This window comes from Onychostruthus taczanowskii, unplaced genomic scaffold (genome assembly GCF_017590055.1).
Source record: "Onychostruthus taczanowskii isolate IOZ18803 unplaced genomic scaffold, ASM1759005v1 scaffold57, whole genome shotgun sequence".
Lineage (NCBI taxonomy): Eukaryota > Metazoa > Chordata > Aves > Passeriformes > Passeridae > Onychostruthus > Onychostruthus taczanowskii.
In genome coordinates this window covers 3,601,638-3,620,774 of record NW_024503346.1, presented here as the reverse complement: position 1 = coordinate 3,620,774, position 19,137 = coordinate 3,601,638, and the positions used below count along the sequence as shown (strand labels likewise).

The window sequence follows — 19,137 nt, the reverse complement described above, 5'->3', positions numbered from 1 at the left end:
CCACTGAAGAGATGCTGATAATTCCCCACTTTGAAGGACCATATCTTACATCAGCCAAAAAGCTGAAAAAAGCTGCATCTTGCATAAGCTTTAGTGCCCTAGCTCATTGGTATTTTGGAAAATGACTGTTTTGTCCGAACTGGATGATCAGAGTTAAACTTCAGTGGTCTTACAGAATGAAAGCTCTGTCTTTGGGGCATTTGAAATGCATGGTTGGTTTTATTTTCCTCTTAATTTTTTTTTATGCTGGCTGTATTTACATTTTATGCCCAGATGGTTTTCTTTAACTTCTTAGTATAACTTACATGTAACATCTTGCAAAAGCTTTGTTTTCTTGATTTATGCCTCTGTGTTTGAATAGTTTGAAAACTTTGTTAGGGTACCTAATGGGGAAACTGCTTTTTTAGCACTGTGGATGGCTGTTCTCTGTCAACAGAGAACTGGAAACTTGTGGTTTGTGTGTGTTGTTGGACAGGATTACAGTCATGTCATGCTGGGGGTTTAGATGTTATCCTTGAAGAAGCCTAAAACCTTTACTTTCAGTTGGAAATGTTCTTTCTTAGCACATTAATAGCTCTGAAATCAAGGATCAAGTAAGCAATTTATATTTTTCATAAGGAAATAGATTCTTCCCCTATAGTAAAATACCACGGAAGATGCCAAGTCCTGTATGAAAAAGATAAAGATCAAACCTATGAGCTGATAGGTGATGAACTGTTCATGAAAGGAAAATCCAGCTTTAGGTAGAACTAAAAAAGCTCATTGAGTAGATAAAAAACCTGTAAATGCCACTGGCTATAACCACCTTGTACACAGCATTATCTGAAACAAAGATTTGTAAAGAAATTTTCATAGAAAATTCTAAAATTACTCTGCAATCTGATGTGCAAGTTAGATGTTCTGCATTGCAAGAGATAATTCTGTTCCATGAATAAAAGCACCTGCTTTCTGATGGAACCCAAAAACCAAGGATGTTAAAAACAGAAATCCATGGTGTTAAATTGAACTGGCAGTTGAGGTTGTTCTCAAAAGAGAGTTACAGAGGTTTTCTCTCTTCTGCATCTGGGGAGGGCCTGAGGGCTTTTGAGATTACTTGAAAGATGAAGTAAAATTGTGAATGAAATTATGCAGCTGGCACAAGGAATTGATTTCTTATCAATTATGATTATGCCAGTTATAAAGTGGTTTAGCTGCAGTGACTAACAAATATTTCTGTTCCATTGTTGAACAAAATGAACTGGAAACGTTCACCAGCAGTGGAGGGCTCTCAAAAGGTGCTGCCAGAGTTCCATTTCTTTTAGGGGAAAGAAGAGTAGAAAAGCATTTTGTTTTTGTACAATGTGAATGCAGTAGAAATGAGACTGGGTACATCCAATTTGCTGTAAATTTGCCACCTGAACTGCTGGAGTCTGAGCTGCATTGGTGAAATGAAGATATTGGCAGTTGCACCTTTCCAACACACTGAGAGCTTTTCGTAGAGGAAGGATTTCTGTGCAGCCCCGAGGAGATGAGATCTGTTCGCTCCTTTCAGTCTGAAAATCTTTCCATGCACATTTGTTTGCAGCTCACACCCTCTTTGGCCAGAGCTTAGAGGAAAATACAATATTAAATTTACTATGTTGGTGAAACGTCATTAGAAAAGTTGGTAACAGGAGTTTTCACTAAATCAGGATGTGGAAGTTTTGTAAACCTGCTTCCTGCATTCATCTCAAACAGCAGCACATGCCAGCACGAGGAACAACCTGAGGCATGATGGGATCTGCAGCTTTTAGTGGAAGAACAAGTCTTATTTTCATTGACCACAACCTTTGTGCTTGCCAGGGTCACACAGCCCTGCAGACCAGCATTGGTAAAGTATGGATTTTTATGAATCAATCTTATGATCAATTAATTTAGTTGGAGAATTCAAATCCTTTTAATCTGTTGCAAAACTATTAGGATTTGATTGGTTTTAGGAGTTCTTTACATTCCTGGGTTTTTTTGCAGAATAGCACATGATTTCCCACAACAACAGAAAAAAAAAGACTCATAGGCTGAGGATCCCTTGAAGCCATTTACTGTGCTCTGTATTATTTTTTTTATTTTGGAGTTGATTGTGTTTAATGCAGAGTTGTGGTCTGTTTTAAGTTGTGCTGTACTGTGAAACCTTTGTCTCCCAAATGATATTAATTCTCCCTGCATCCCATAATTGTGATTTCTCACTTGGGGGGAAGGGAGAGTACCTGTGAATACATTCCAGTTCTGTAAGGCTTCCCTTAGGAACGCTGCTGGAACGTCAGCCCTGAGCCTTCCCAGAAGAATGTGGGATGAATTTAACTTTTCAGGGGACAAAGATATTTAAAGCAATACAAGCTATGTAAAGAACTTAGGGATAGTCAACTAAATAGTTTTGTGCTGACTCCAGCTCTCTTATTGTCACGCAGTGATCAGGGGGGGCAATATTCATGTGAGGACATGTGAAAAAATGGCTCTTTTCCTTTGTATATCTTAGGGGTTTTTTTAGGACTTAGGGGCTTTTTTAGACTTGGCCTTACTGCAACATAGTTACTGTTGCTGCAGTCCAATCTGGAATCTTTCCATCAGAAATGCTATTTTGATCACTGACTTGTAAAGGTCCATATCTCATTGTTCTGAAATTTGTCACATCCAGAGCTTGGGAGGCGAAGTAAATCCCGTTTAATTTTAGATCAATTCTTTGCTATGCTAAACTCCAGATTTGGTTTTGTTTTGGTTTAAGATTTCCATCAATTTCTGAAGCCAGAAACATCAGGGAGTCAGAGGGGTGGGTGTCACAGTCATCTGAATGGCTCAAGTGACCTGGTGTGGGATGTGCGTCCTGCTAAGACACGCTGTGTTACCCCACAGGCAATGTCAGCAGCACTGCAGGTGCTCTGGAGCCTCCCTGCAGGGATCCATGGCAGGCTGTGTCTGCAGCCCTGGGCAGCCGATTCCAGCTGCACTGGGCACCCCTCAGGGGACAGCAAACTGTGCCAAAGGGATTGAGGTGCATGAGGAGTGTCACCTGTGGCACCACGCCAGTTCATATTAAAGGTCCAGCATGTCCAGAACAGCAATTAGTGGTTCTTAACTACTTGTTTAACCCCAAACAAGACCTGGAACTGTATTGGTACCCAGCAATAGGAATGTGCTGTTTTCAGCCTCCCAGGAATACCCAGAGCTTTCAGCATTCTCAAAGGCCACCGTGATGACATGACAGGGGAGGGAAGGTGTCCTCTCCCTAGGGCAGGTGTCCCCTCCCCAGCTGGCTGCGGGGACAGGTCAGGGCTGTAATTGTTGGTGGTTCCCGCAGGTGGCTCCCGCTGCCCGGGGCTGCCGGCAGCAGCTCCGGGAGCACCGCTTCTGCCACATCGCTTCTGTCACATCGCTGAGTGCCAGCGTTCCAAAGGGCAGCGACAGAGCCCTCAGCCCGCTTCCCACGGGATAGCCAGCACCCAGGCACACACTGCAGGGAAGAAGGTGTGGTGCCACGCAACTTCAAGAAGAAGCACACCAACTCTGAGAGCAAATTAATGCACACTGCGACAAGCAACTGGTAAATTTATCTAACAGGAGCAGCTAAGGGAGCTGGGGGGCTCAGCCTGGAGAGAAGGAGGCTCAGGGGGGACCTTCTGGCTCTCCACAACTCCCTGACAAGGAAGGGGCAGTGAGCTGGGGGTTGGTCTCTTGTCCCAGGTAGCAAATGCCAGGACAAGAGCAAATGGCCTCAGGTTGCACCAGGGGAAGTTTAGATGGGAGCTTAGGAAAAAATTCTGCACTGAAAGGGTTGTCAAGCTTGACAAGTTGTTGAATAGACTACCCAGGAGAGTAGTGGAGTCACCATCCCTGGAAATGTGCAAAAAATATGTGGATATGGCACAGGAGGAGATGGTTTAGTGGTGAATAAGGTGGGTGGTGCTGGGTTGATGGTTGGACCTGATGACTTTAGAAGTCTTTTCCAACCTTAAGGGTTCTGTGATTCTCTGATTCTACATAAGTATTGTCAGATCTACCCTACAGACTTTCTCTTGATCCTATTGTCCAGGAGGCAAGGATAAGATTTCTCTCTTTCTGGCCCCATTTTTTGCAGTGTCATTGTAATTAAACCAAGAATGGTGAGGGTGTTTTGCTTAGAGGAGCTCTTCTTACACAATGTGTTCTTGATGAACACAAAAGGGAACATCTGGTAGACAGATTACATAGGCAATGCAACTACATTTTATAACTGATCCAGCATGGATGAATTTTCATAATGCATTAGTCACTACTGTGTGAATTAAGGTGGGGAGAAACAATGGATGCAGGCACAGAAAAGATGAGCACAGATGTTGTGAGGATTCCATGGATGACAGGGATATCCAGGGGAAGAACTGCCTGATGGCTTTCTCTGAAGACCTCCTGTGTGTAATTGTTCTGTACAGTGAGTGGCTGTGTTCTGACTTCTGTTAAATTTCCCAGAGGACCTCCTCTGGGTATTTAGAAGATGTTACTGCAGTGGAACATTCTCTGGCTGTATTTTCCTTCTTTGCACTTTAAATCTTACAGGACCTATTGTTTCCCCAAAATGTTTTACCAATTCCTTTCCTTCCTAAAGGGAATTCTTCCTCTGAGCATTTCTAAGCAAATCCTTCATATCATATGTTACAATCAAGTTTTTCTCCTGGTTCTATTGGTACACTGCCACTGAATTTAACTGGACCACATTGGTGTAATTGAGAGCAGAAGATTGGTTCCTTTAATGTTTCTGCACAAGTAATCTGCTTCTCCGATCAGGATTTTTTTCACTGCTTGGAATTTCTTCAAATTTGTCAACATCTTCAGGGTAAGGAGGTTCTTCCAGTTCTAATACCACCTGAATTCTTTTTGAAGCACAGAACATGTTTCCACAGGCATGCTATTAATTATGGATATTTCCCTAATTCCACTTCTGTGAATATTGTCCAACAGTCACATCTGCCTATCCACATCTGGTACAAATAAAAAAAAGTTTGGTGTTTTCCATATCAAACATGTAATAATGACCATTTTGCTTTTGTTCTTATTTTTAAATCAAAGTTTGTAAATCCTTTTTCACATAATCTCTTAAGCCTTATAATATTGGGCAGGACGAGGCAGTTTTCTTATGCCTTATTTTGCTGTATTTACTTTCTTGCTTCTGGACAACCAGTAATTTGAGGTCTGAGACTTTTGTATCATTTTCCTTTTCAACATTTTCTCCATTTGGAGCTAAAATAACCCATACATAACTAGAACCAAAAAAGTTATACAAAACTTTTTCATAAGTGGGATGAGTTGGAACACCAAGCATCGTGGGCTGCAGAGGCTGTGATGGCTTTTTGTGTCTTACATTTGAGGAGCTCAATGCAAATGATTCCCTGTGAGCAAAGGGAGCATTAAGAGGCATTGTGGAGCTAATGGTCGAATTACTTTTTAAGGAGTGTAATTTTACCTGTTCCTCCTCCCAGCCAAGACACAAACGTGTATGTGCACAGAACCCTCTGAACTGCTGCTTGTGCCAATCTGCTAATTGCATTTGTACTTACAAGTTTGGAGATTTGAGGTAACTGTTACAGTCCTGGCTCAGCTTCCCAGTGAAGTATTGCTCTTCTCAGACTGTGGTTTCCTAACACAGGTGGGAACAACCCTGGCTCCCTTTTCCCCATGTAGTTGCTCACCTCAGTTGCTGCCAAAGCATGTTACGGAAATCAATTTTGATTTTTTTTTTTCTTTGTATTAACCATTTGATAGCGAGGAGGAAATCTCTGTAATGGGTTCTTTTTACAGAGGAGAAAGGACAGCAGCTCAGCTGAGTGAGCCTGAAATACTCCCAGCGGTGCGTTTGAGACAGAATGTTTAATTTGGGCATGTGCAATGAAATAAGATGTTTTCAAGAAAAATCTGACCGTGATATGTATGATACATAATGATGAATCATAGGTTTTTTAATACAAACACTGATTATAGCTCTATCAAAGTAAAAAGAGTGGGGGAGCTGTTATGTGACTTAAATTTTGCCCTGTGAATACCCCTGTAATGTGTAAGAGGCTTTGCTTTGCAGAGGTTAAGTGTAAAGCAGAAAGTGTAATTGAAGCCTGACTCCACCGAGGCTGAACTGTCTGTGCTGGTCCAGAATGCCTGACCTGAGCAGCAGAACCTGAGTGGCCATCACAGTCAGCTGGAAAACAAGACCACAGGAGGTTATGAAACAGCTCCCATGGCTCTCATCCAATCCTCCTTTTGTTAATGGCATAAGAATCTTTGAAAAGAATCAGTCTAATATATCCCAACTAGCTCACGCTGAAACACTTCCAGTCCTGGCTGGATTAAGAACATGCTCCTGGTGCTGTACTCAGCACTGCTTATTTTTGTCAATCAGTGAATCAAAAACAGGAGGCAGATGCACATGCACAAACCTTGTGATGCTTAAAAAATGGATTAGGGATTAATGAATTGACTCTTTTAGAATCACCTTGTTTAGCACTGGGTTTTGAACCCTGACAATCATTAGGGACTGGTAATAGGACTTTTATAGTGAGGGTTTTAAAGCTAAAATTGTCTGTACATCCATGGCACAAGAATTCTCTGACTACTTTGCAAAGCACCCACAAATTTGTTCAAGTGAGTTCATCCCTTGTTTAACTGGCTCTTGCCCCTCTAAACCTGAAGCATTACATAAATGCAGAACATATTCAGGCAGTTGTCATGTGTAGTCAATAGGTACCTTGACTGCGAGAAAGAAAACCACTTTTTTTATGTTTAAGTACTTAAGAGGATGGCTTATAACCAAACTGTGGTAACATTACAGCTCCCTGGAAGATACAGCCTCTAAGTACTTCTACGTGACATTTATCCAGTTCCACCAGGACACTTTAAATCAGCTGTAAAAATCTCAAAGTAGTCTAAAGTCTAAAAAAAAAAAAACCAAGTATTGACCCTTTCATCCATATGACTCATGGAATGCTGTTAGTAAATGAAAAATACAGGTCAGAAGTCTTAATCTGTGGCCATAATACCACACAAATCCTTAAGGTAAAATTAATGGTTTAACAAAGCTGCTTAACAACAGAAAAACTAATGCAATATAAACACTGATGAATGGCAACAAATTTGGTAGTGCAAATAAAGCTTAGGCAGGATCCAAAACCAGGTTTAGGGTGTATACTGCTCCCTGTGTGTGTCAGCAGGGCATATACTGAAGCACTAAATATATTAGGAATTGCGTTTTGGGGAAGATCAAACAAGTCAAACGAGATTTGATGGGTAATATAGGACTGGAAAGAAAGCCTGTTGCAGCCCCAAATAACATGATGCTGTATTGGGTTTGTGTGGCAAGGTTTTGGTAGTGGGGGGCTGCAGGGGTGGCTTCTGTGAAAAGCTGCTGGAAGTTTCCCCTACAGAGCCAGTTCCAGCAGCTCCAAGCCAGAACTTTTATTCAAGGTATATCTTTGTATTTGCTGGGGATTTCAGGCTTGCCCTGGTTGGTTCACACCCCTCTCACCCACCTTTGTGTAAGAGTTGGGGTTTTCCAGGCAGATCAGTGAAGTATCAGCATTTAATGAGATCTACTAGAAAAGTCTGAAACAATAAGAAAAAATGTGTTCCCAGTTAAAGAGGCAAAATCTGAAACATCCTCTAATTTGCATCTGCCTGGCTAGATGTAGGTGTTGAATGTAGACCTTATTAGTAATCAGCATTCCTTATTAATTTGCTTCCTTTACTGGAAGGAGGATAAAGTTGATGAGGTGCATTCATGTGCAAAGGAATTTCAGCTTTGCTTATAGCAAAGAGATGATCCATCAGAACTGCTGCTGGCTTTGGAGGAGAAGGAAACAGATTTTTCCCTCTGTGCCTGGTGCCCTCCTGTGGTTTTTATGTTCAGCTACTTGGGAGTGAATTAAACATATCAGTGGCTGATTCTTGTGCTGTGGAAAAGGTACAGAAGAGTTTGCCTGTTTAGTCTTTTCTGTGAGTACAGTGTGTTCTGGAAAGCTGGAATAGAGTTTTCCATACAGCCAGTTGGATTTGGATGTGCAGACTCCCTGAGGTCCCGAGCTTAGACCAGACCATTTCTGCCAGTCCTCACAGACTGGTGAACCTGACTCAGACCTGACTCAGACCTGGCTGCTCCAAGGGCTGTTGTGGCTGAAAGGATTTGTGCTGGAGTCACTGCCTTCTGCAGTGATCCTGTTAAAATGCCACCATGGATCTAGTGGCACTTTTAAAGAACTAATGTTAGGTTAAATTGTTACACAAGATAGGGAACTAAAATGTCAAGGATTACTTCTGTCAGGAAATGGAGTTTAAAATTTACTTTCCCAGCTACCTTAACCTTGTCCCATTTTTCATCCAGCTACAGCTGCAGAATGACAAAGAAATTTCTGTATTTCATGCTGTAAAATCCATGCAGGATAAAAGTTTCTTTGCACAGCACTTCTGAGTCTGTCATTAGACTATTTATGAATTACTGATCTAGAAATTCCACTTTAAAATACATCATTTAGCCACAAACATTATGCCAAAAAACCTTATATAGAATATTCCTTACATGTCCATGTATTATAATAATTAGCTCTTGCACAAGCAAGAGGTGAAAATTGTTGCTGTGGAGGTGCTGGTGGGGTTTGGTGCAGTGATTTTGCCCTGTGTTTATAAAGGTGCTTGGCCAACAGCATTGCTAGGAACACTGATCTGAGGATCTCTATAAGCTTTGTGTTTCTTCTTCTCCTGCTGTTCCTACAAATTCAGAATCCAGCTGTAGCTTTGAGTGATTCCATCAGAAAAAAAATTCCATAACTTTGAATGGCTCAATATTGTGTGAGTGTTGATGGTTCCTCCCTTTCTTTTCCTCTTTTTCTTCCCAAATTCTATTTGTGTACTTCTTTGAATTCACTTTATTTAAATTCATTGCCCCTGGGAGTCACCCAATACCAGTTTGTCTGTGAGCACAAATACTGAGCAAGGTAAAGGATAAATGTGAAGCTCTGTTTTGACAACCTCAAGCCTTGTCACATTTGTAGGGCATCCAAACACACAGAAATTGCACAGGACTTGGCATGTGGTTTATCTCTCTGAGCTGTCTGGATATTTTTTACACATACACTTATATTTTTTTCAGATAATTTGTACTAAATTTCTTTGTATGATCTGTTCAATCTTTTATCTGAGCATGACTAAAAAGCAACTCCAAATATCCCATGGAGGTTAATCCATTAATCCCTATGTGTGAATCAGAATACAAGAACAGGTTAAGTACAGAATTTTACCATAATGTAGAAGTGGAATGTTTCTAGTGTTTATCAGTTTAATCAAGCAAGTGAACACACTTGGTGAAATTGAAATATCTAATTATTTATTCACATAGAAACCAGTAAATTTTAAGGTTTTTAGCACAAAACTTGTTAAAAAAAGAAAACAAGCTATGCCATATAGCTTCTTTACCCTCCATAAAATGGCATCATTGCAGTTAAAATTACAATAAGAATGAAACATTCCAGACATCAGTTGGAACACAATGTGACAGATATAATGAGAAAATTCTTGTCAAAAATTTTAACACAAGGAAATACCAATAGCTAACACCCATATTATCCACCTAAAAATCAAGAATATTTGAGTAGATCTTGGCATAAAAGGCACAAAACACAAAGCAAAGCATGCTTGTGTCATTTCTCACACAGAAGCATTGACATTTGTGCAACATGGAAAAAGACCAGCATTTTTTCCAGATTCTTTCAATATCACAGATACTTAGGGAACACATCTTCCCCTTAATGCCAGCGTGTCACTCCCAGTACAGAGGCAGTGACTCCAAAAACAGGAATACAGAGAAGGGAACCCATCTGAACCCTTCCAGGAAATCTGAGCTGAGGAAGCTGCTGCAGCTGTATTGTTGAAGTAACCCAACCCACTGCAGGCTTGGAGTAACACACCCACGGGCAGGCAGCACTTGTGGGAATTCTGAGACTGGCAGGAACGTGAACAATGCTGGAAACCTGTCAGGAGCACAGGGCTGCCTCTTGCATGATGCCAGCCTCAAATGAGCATTTTTAAAAAAAGGTTGAGTCCTTGAAAGGAAGGGCTCTTCCAAAGAGGGTGTAGCCTCTGGCACAGAGGAATGGCTTTGCTGATGTGAAGGTGTTTCAGAGCTATGGAACAAAGATCCCTGGCATTTCCAGGCTGGCACACAAGCCCTGGCAGCAGCCTGTTGCTATATTTCTATAACCAGCCTGTCCTCATCATCACTGCTCGTGTCATCATATTCCACCCTTGTTTGTTTCCTCATCATCTCCAAACCTCTCTTTTTGTATGTCTTGGGGGGTGTTGCAGAGTAACTCTTGAACTCAGGGGATCTGAGAGTCACTAGGGGCTTTTTTAAGGTAGCAGTAGCAGTTCCATGTGGCCTTCCATAGGGATTAGGCTGCAGGCAGGATCTGTTCTTGTCGTGCAGCTCCAGGAGATGCTGAGCTAAGTTTGCCCTCTGTGAGTGTTCCCTGCTGGGTAACTGAGCCCTCGTGACTGTCTCAGGAACAGACTCTGCTTGGGATCCAAACAAACGTGAACATCCTGGCTGGGAACTGGGAGCTGAGTTTTCTGGGGGAGGTGAATGTGTGTTTTCTTCACTCGGAGCTTTCTCCCTTCCAGCAGCCTGGATCACCGGCTCTGATATTCCAAATATTTGGCTCTCTGACACTACCCTCAATACATTTTCCTGGCTTCCTCCTGGATGTAAGGAAAGAGGAGCAGCAGCCTCTGGGTTTGTGCTGTCAGGTGGGTCACCTGTGCCTGTGTTTGTAAATTCAGGACAAGACCCAAAGGAAGCTGCCAGGGGGTCGCTCCGAAGGCTTGGCCGGGATTGCCCAGGCAGGGATGGCTGCAGCACGAGGGGCTGTGTCACCCAGCAGCAAATGGCCACGTCCCTGCTGAACTCCTGCAGGGATGTGTCAGCTCTGGAGGAAAAGGAATGAGCTGTCACAGCTATTCCCAGAGGAGCTGTAATGTTCTGGACAGAGGCGTTTGTTCTTGGGTGTTCCCTGATTTGCCCAGAAATGTCCTGTAGGAATTAGGAGGGGAAAAGATTTACACATAAAGTTTTCAGTCCAGAGCAATTTCATCCAAAGGATTCAAGTTTAATTGTTATTTTAGCTAATTCTAACATTGGTAAATTTTCATTTTATTTTAACCCCCCAAAATACCTTTAACACATTTTAAAACCTTTTAACCAAAATCTGTGCTACAAAATAGTTTCAACTTCAACTTTAAAACAGCTAAATATAATTCAGGTTTTAATTAACACTTCTTTTTTCTGTTAATAAAAAATAATACAAGAATTAAGGTACAATACTTACTTTTTTATCCCTTTTGTCTTTTTGTTTAACATGGTTTAGGTTTTCAGTATGGGAAGATATTCCTGAGTTATTCTTTCCTTCTTTTTTCCTTCTGCAAAGTTGTTTGTCTGAAGTGGAATATGATGTGTCTTTTTGCTGGTGTAGATAATTTTCTATAGAAAAGAGGTTGGATAAACTTTGATTTTTATCACCACTCATGCTTGAACTTGTTACATTTCTCATTACATCACTGAAATAATATTTTCACACAAATATTCCAAATACTTACCTTGCATCTTGGACTGAGGAGGATGGCACTTCTTATGCTTATTAAATCTGGGGGGTTGGGATGAGCAGCCCTTTCTCACAGCATCCAGAGCTCTGTTGGGAAAACAGGGCTTCTTGCTCAGCCGGTTCATTTTCAGCTGAGCAAATCCATGGATGTGCCTCCCTCTGTACCTGCAGTGCCAGGGGCATTGAGGAGATAAACAAATACGGGAGATGTAGGAGCAGCCAGAGGAGAATAACACCACCTCATCAGGTGCAATAAAGTCTAACAGCAATTTATTACTGGGAAGGAGATGCTTGTTTATGTCAACTCAAAAACAAAAGCTGGATTTTAGGCAAGAGACCCACAATTATTTTATTATCTTTTTTTCTCTGTAGGATTCAGTAAATCCTTGATTTTCTAAGAGAAAAGGATTAAGGAATAACAGATCATTTTTCTTATATCTGGAATTTTAAAACAATATACTTCACAAAGACTTGAACCACACAGGAATCACCTGAGGCTGTGTGGTTGTTGGGTTTTCACTTCTTGAGTGCTACCTGCTCATTATCACTAAGGGACAACATAAGGATTTTGGTTATTTAGCAAACCCACACTAAATAATCCAACTCTGCTTTACTTTCTACTCTGAATGAGTGACACTAAAGTCCCATCCCTAAATCAATAGACTGTCACTATCCACAGAGCAAGATGTAAATTTTAAAGGATGCACTTATTCAGGTGTTTGGTGTATTAGAAAATTAAATTACATTTGGTGGTTACCAGTTGGGCCAGTTACCTACTAATAGGCATGACCTGAGCTTTCAGGACACCGTACTTAATTAAATCCCTGCGCTTATTTGATACAAATAAATTTGATATACAATTCTGAGACTAGCAGGGAAAAAAAAAAACACAACAACAAAACAGCACCTGAAAATCAAACCAGAAAAAAGTCCCAGAAGACTGTCACTCAGCTGGGTGACATAGACCTGAGTCTTCTATTTCTGTTCTTATGACCCTACAAAATCGCAGTGCTGTTTGCTGAGCTGGACACGGTGATTAAGTTACTGACACTGATTTGTCCTCAAGGGAGTCACTCTGTCTGATTTTGGTCATGAAATAAAGAGGGATGTGTGCACACAATATGTTTTCCTTACTGAAGCAATTCATCAGGCATCCTGCTGCCCCACACTCCTGAAAGATTCGAGGGTAAATGTTCCACTGATATGAATTCCCATTGTGCTGATTGAGACAATGTGCCCTTGATAGTTTCATGCTCGAATTCTTCCTGCTTTTTTATTTAAACCAAATGATCCTTTGAACTACAGATGGTTCTGTTAGTTGGTGTTAAACTTGATATTTATTGTGCTGCCTTCTCTGGTGAATACCAGCTCAGGATATGGATCTTCCAAGGACAAAGGGTCTCACGCACTGCTCTGAGCTGGGACAGGATTAAAAACAGAACCATTGTGGCCCCCTTCAAACACAAGTAAATGCTGACAATTTTGACAGATAAGAGTAATTTCTAAATCATAGAAAGAGTCAACTGACCAGGCATCATCTTTCTGTGGGATATGTCTGGTTTGCTTAGAAAAGTCTGTTCCTAATAGTAAACAACATATTGATATTTTTATAGTTTATCTTTGGGGCCCTGCTCTGGTACAAGAACAGCTCTTTCTGAGAAATTTATCTTTTTTCCCCCCAGTTTTGATAAGGCTGAATTTTGAGCATGACTTTTTATTTTCTTTGGAGTTTTTACACACATTACAACAAAATTTTATCTATATATTATTATATTATATTATATTATATTATATTATATTATATTATATTATGTTATGTTATATGTGTATATATAGTGAACCTGAAAGCCGTACTCCTTACCATTTAGGGGTGACTTTAATCCTTTTCTGTTTGTGGCTCCTCTTGAGTTTATTTGTTGAGAGTTTTTCCTTTTTGCAAACTACTGTTTTCTTCTTTTGCTCTGAAATATTTTTGAAAGAACCACCAGGAACATCTGAGCTTAACTGTTGAGAATATTGGGAAAAATCAAGTACATGAAAACTGTGAATTACATTGACTGAGAAGCTGGAAATCTGTGCACTTTTTAAATAGCACTGAACAGTAGCACAACTCTGTGTTTGAGTCCTACACTAAGTCAAATACTCATTTAGAATGAAAACAGATGCTATTAGAGAAAAATATTAAAAAATCCCCATAAAGGGGAAAAAAACAAGAAATAGAAATTCATTCTTCTCACTATCAGCACTCTGAAAATTGAAAGAAACTTAAATATTCACACAGAAATATATCTTTCTGATGCATCAAATATAGACTTATAGATAGACTTATCAAATATAGACTTCTCTTATAAAAATATAAATTGTAAATTCTGTATCAGCAAATGCTTACAAGTGTCCATAAATACACTTCTGATAATTATTTAATTTTCCTAACAAGAGGGTGGAGGTGGGCTGTCAGCCAATAACACCCTCTTGACAAAGCAAGCAGAATTATTAATATTACCTCCTGCATCTGGTGTCCTTTAGAAAAGGATGAAACCAACGTTTTCAAGCTCGTGTTTGTTAAGCCATATGCCACAGTCTTGCCAATATTTCTCATTTTGAAAATGGAGATGTCGTATTTGGACAGGGTGCATTCCCTGCTGGGTTCCCTGTGCCAGGGGGGCATGGAGGGGTGGGCAGAGGCTGCAGAGCCACCCTGCTCCGAGGGCAGAGGGAGGCTCCTGCTCAGACAGCACCAGGTCAGCCGGGGCTCGGCACTCAGCGATGGGAAGGTGCTCTTGGAGCCTGGCACTGCAGAAGTGCCAGAGTAGCTGGTCCTGTTAGAGTGGGGCAGCACTGGGAATCCTTTACAGTGAGTGCTGAGAGTGTGGCAGTAGAAAGTGCCAAAAGAATGGCAAAAATAAGTGGGGTTGTCTCTTGAGCTCTGGGAATGCTGCAGATCCTGCAGTGGTGCTGGGGTGTCCTTCAGGATGCGTGGACTTCCCTCTCTGTCCCATCCCAGGATTGTTGGATCTGCACCTTTGCTAGAAACTGATGTCTTTATCAAAGAGTCACTTCCTGAGCAAAGGTGGGGTAAAGCCTTCCTCTCATCTTTGATGTCAGCAGATATGAAAAAGCCACTTGTATACACAGAAGTAAAGCAGATTTTTGTCTTTGGAGTCTGCATAGAGCAAGTACTTTTACTCATCCACTTCTCTTCTGTTTGCCTTTGATAATTTAATTTATTTTTGTTCTGTTTGTTTTTCCAATCCTCTCTTGCAATATCCTGCTGCTTGAAGTTTTGGTTATGAAAGGTGTTCTCTGCTGTGGTTGACATATTTGTGGTTTCTGAGCTGACTGGTGAACAGAATCCTGGAGTTTTCCAGTTTGTGTGAAGATTCCATTGAATTTCTCCTTTGCCAGTCTTTTGTCTCACTTCAGATTTTAAAGGGGACCAAACCACATCACTGGAATGAGAATGGAGGGACATGCTGCTGGAAGAACAGGGTGGGGTGGTTAAGGAGTCTGTCACAGGTGTGCCAGGTGTCATCTCCTGTTCAGATTGAAGCAAAGGTGACAGATTTGAAGCTGTCTTGTCCTGGGGCAATTTAAGGATATATTTTGGAGAGAAGGCATTTTGTTGTGGGACTGGACTTAAAGGATCAGATTGCAGATGATGGCTTTTAGAAGACACATCCACGGCATTGTCACTGGGAAGTGGCACTTTTGCTCCTGTTTTTACAAGACATGTTTTGTCATCTCCATCTCTTGCATTGTGCAAAGCAAAAGAGTTGGAATCACTTCCCCTTAATTCAGACCCTAAAAATCCCACCAGTGAAGCTTTTGGGATACCTGCAGGATGTGAAAGAAGGTTGATGTCACAGTAATTGAGCGCTTGTGTGGTAAGTTTGATTGTTTTCTTATATTCCACATTCTCAGTACCTCCAGTGGCTTCATTAATTCCTGTGCTTGATTTTTGCTCCTCTGCTTTAGTGGAGAATTTCTCGGGAGCTGTGGGAAGACACTGAGTGCCAGAGCAATGGCCTCTCTCTGCTTCACTTGCTGCAGTGGTTTCACTACTGGGACTAGGGCAGGGCACTGAAATCACATTTTGTGTCTTTTCTACTTCAAATTTCAGCTTTTTCCTTTCTGATGGCAGAGTCTGGGATTTCCCTGCAGTTTCTCTGTTGTTGCAAGGGACCCAAGGGGGCATCAGCCCATGCTGGCCACTTTCCTTAGTCCTGTGATGGTTCCCATAATTGTGTGAAGTGCTTTTACAATCTAACTCAAATGCACTGGATTCTTTCCCAGGGCCTGGTTTCTCCCAGTTTCTACTCTGTACTGGCAAGCACTCCTCATTCCTCCCATGGCTGCTCAGCTGACACTCAGGATTTTGAAGCCTGAGCTCACCAGTGCTTGGAGCCAGCAGTGTGCTGCTGCCAGCTGTGCATTTCTCTGTGTCACTGCCACTGAGCTCTGGGGAAGTTTGGCTGGTTGCAGCTCCTGCAGTTACAGAATGTGATGTCTCCATTAGGTTGGACACTCTGTCTGCAGTTTCCTCAGAGGACACATTCTGCAGAACACAATTACCATCAGCAGACACTCCCGATTTACCCATGGTTGAAGCTGCTGTCGCAAGGGAGGAAGGACTGTCAGTTGCAGAGCTCCTGACATCTCTTTCCTCAGTTATTTCAGTGCTGCTGGCTGATTCCCTTGAATTAGGATTCAAGCTTGTAATATCTGTAATCTTATTCTCTCTTTGTTTCATTTTCTTGGCATTTTGACTGCTTTTCATTTTTTGGTAGATTTTCTTAAACGTTTCATCTCCATACATTTGCCATTTTTCTTGAGAGAACATCTTCAGCTTCCTTTGATTGTGTTTCTTATTTTTAGCACTGATTACTTCTCCGGCCCCAAGCTTTTTAGTCCCTTTCAGCTCCTCTGACAGAGAAGGATGATCAGCCACATGACTTAGGGGCAAATCATCCACTGCTGTTTGTCTGACTAGAGCTCGGGGATGGCTATTCGGGAAATCCACTGAACTGGCAGTGAGATCGTTGCTAGGCAGCAAACCAGCAGTGCCTGTGTTTACAGAGTGCTTAGTAAGAGAAAGTGGTTTTGAGCATCCTGCTTTGTCATGCACCATCCTCGCTCCCTCCACAACAGGCAAGGAGTTGCTCCGAGTAACAGGCACAGTGTCGATTGTTGTGGAGAACTGGGTGGGAACTGAATGGAAAAACATTGGCTTGCATTTCTCCAGGGGTGCAAAGGTAGATTTTGCTGAACAAAGAGAAAGATTCTTTTTCCTATTTACATCACAAGTTCTGATATCAAAATGGAAAGAGTCTTTATATGTGTAAGGCATTGGAAGGTCAATGCTTCCCTGTTTAGAAAGGACAGTTTTTCTGGGCCTGACATTGTCTAACTGGGTGTCATCCACCACACTTTTGTTGTGAGAAATAAGCTTTGAGATGTGTTCTTCCAGCCTCTTTTTCTCTAGCATCGAGGCTGTAGCTTTTTCAGCTGCCTCTGGTTTTGCAGTGCTTCTGGAGGCACACCTTGGGCTGCTGAAGGCAGTTTCACTTTCCAGTTCCGTGCTGTGCTCGTGGAGACTGTGCAAGGGGCTGGACGATGACATCTGCTGCTCTGTGCTGTCGGAACGCGACAGATAGCCCGAGTCAGTGCTCTCACACTTCTTCAGCTTGCAGTCCAAGGGTTTGTAATCCCACTGCTTCTCTGAAGATGTTGCCTGCTGCCTTTGCAGCTGAATGTGCTTATTGGCAGTCGGAGTTCTTTGCTCCTGCATCTTCTTTCTCAGACACGGACCATTTGGCAAAGTTCCTGGAGATGATAAACTTTGAGGCTCTCTTTCAGGAACCCCCTGATTAGCCTTTGAACTCAACGATTGATTTGTTGCTTCTTGATTTTCTGAAGTAGCTGATGAGGAGCTTGTTGCTGGCAGTGAGAGCTCGTGAGGTCTCTTAGTGTCTGTTGCTGCACTGGTCTCTGAACTGGGCTGTTTGATTTGTATCCCCTGGTCTTCACTACTGCTACTCAAGACTTTGCTGCCTTGGGGAGAGGTGGTGCTCTCTGCTGATCTCTCATTTTGCTCTGGTCCCCCAGTGATGTCAGAGTCTGAGGGCAGCCTGGTGTTGTTGACGTGTGTTTGAGTTCTCCTGTGTTTATACAAGTTGCTCTGAGTTTTAAACGCAATGCCACAAGTGGTGCACGGAAAGGGCCTCTCTCCCGTGTGAGAGCGAATGTGTTTCTCAAGGACACTTGGCTTTAAACAATCTCTTCCACAGTGTTTGCAGATGTATTTCCCAGATTTTTTTGATTTTCCCGGGCTTCCAATAGCTGATTTTACACAAGAACTTGGCGACGACAAAACTGGTAAAGTGCTGACTATGCTCAAGGTCAGACTTTGCCCAAGCTGTTTCTGGAAAAGCGGCTGAGGCTGCTCCGTGCCTTCCGGAGGAACGAGCGGCTTGAGGATGAGGGGGATGCTGCTGCCGTCGAGGTGGACGCAGTTCCTGCTGGCCACCAAGGGCCCGTGGGGCTGGAAGGAGCCTGGCTGGACGGGCTGGAGCAGTGGAATCGTCAGGGCCTTGAGGTACACGGGCTGGGGCAGGGCCTGTCCCCGGGCAGGCTCCGAGGAGCCCCGCGGGGCAGGGCCCGGGCCGGGGTCTGCCGGAGCGGCCGCGAGGCCTGGCGGGCTCCGGGCCTCCATGCCAGGGCCCGGCTGCCATGAGCTCACGGACCTGCCGGGAGGGAACACAGAACAGGCACCAGTCTGAGGCAGAAATAACACACATGTTCCCACCCTGGGCTGGGAAAATGAGCAACTGAGAATATCACACATGCAGGCATTATAGAGACAATCATCACTTCCTTTCCCAATTAAATTGGTTCCTCTTTCATTTTTCCTCTAGGAGTTAGTTCAGTACAGTGTAAAGGACATTCAACACTGCACTTAAAACCACTCCAACAACCTACACCAAGTACCCAAAGCACTGGAAACAAATCTGAGCTTCAGATTTGCAAATGGAGGCTCTAAGCACACCAGAAATAATACAATTTTAGTTTTCTGGAACCATATTTCCATTACATATTTATATCATGTTTTTAAATTTCGTTAACATTAACAATTTTTAATACAGAAACACAAAGCAGTTGAGGACCTCAGGACTTCTCTAGTCCAAACAGCTTCTCACACCACAGTCAGCACCGAGGTCAGATGAGGCTGTCAGGGTGTTACCAGTCTGCTTTTGAAAACCTCTGGGGATAAAAACTGCATAGTTTTTTTGGGCAACCAATTCCAAACACAGGACATTGAACATGCCTGCATATTGTCTGTGCTTCCCCAATTTAAGGGAGCTAAGGCCAAACACAACGCAAGAAGTGGTGTGAAATGAAAATGTGTGACCAAAATGAAACTCATGTCCTGTTTTACAAGTCAGATTTGAATTCATATCTGCAAAGTAGAAAATATTATATCATAGCAAAATAGTGTGAGAAATTAAAGCTGGCTTTTGTGTAG

At 42.3% G+C, this 19,137-nt stretch overlaps 1 protein-coding gene across 1 annotated transcript; it reads right to left on the bottom strand.

The window, feature by feature from the left end:
• Window positions 1-10,204: 10,204 nt before the first annotated feature.
• Window positions 10,205-18,327, bottom strand: ZNF831 (zinc finger protein 831). The gene is made up of 5 exons (XM_041417768.1): window positions 14,119-18,327; window positions 13,477-13,619; window positions 11,611-11,780; window positions 11,343-11,494; window positions 10,205-11,047 (listed from the first exon to the last, which is right to left on the bottom strand). Exons 1-5 carry the CDS (start codon window positions 18,325-18,327, stop codon window positions 10,205-10,207), a joined length of 5,517 nt encoding a protein of 1,838 aa, XP_041273702.1.
• Between the last annotated feature and the right edge of the window lie 810 nt (window positions 18,328-19,137).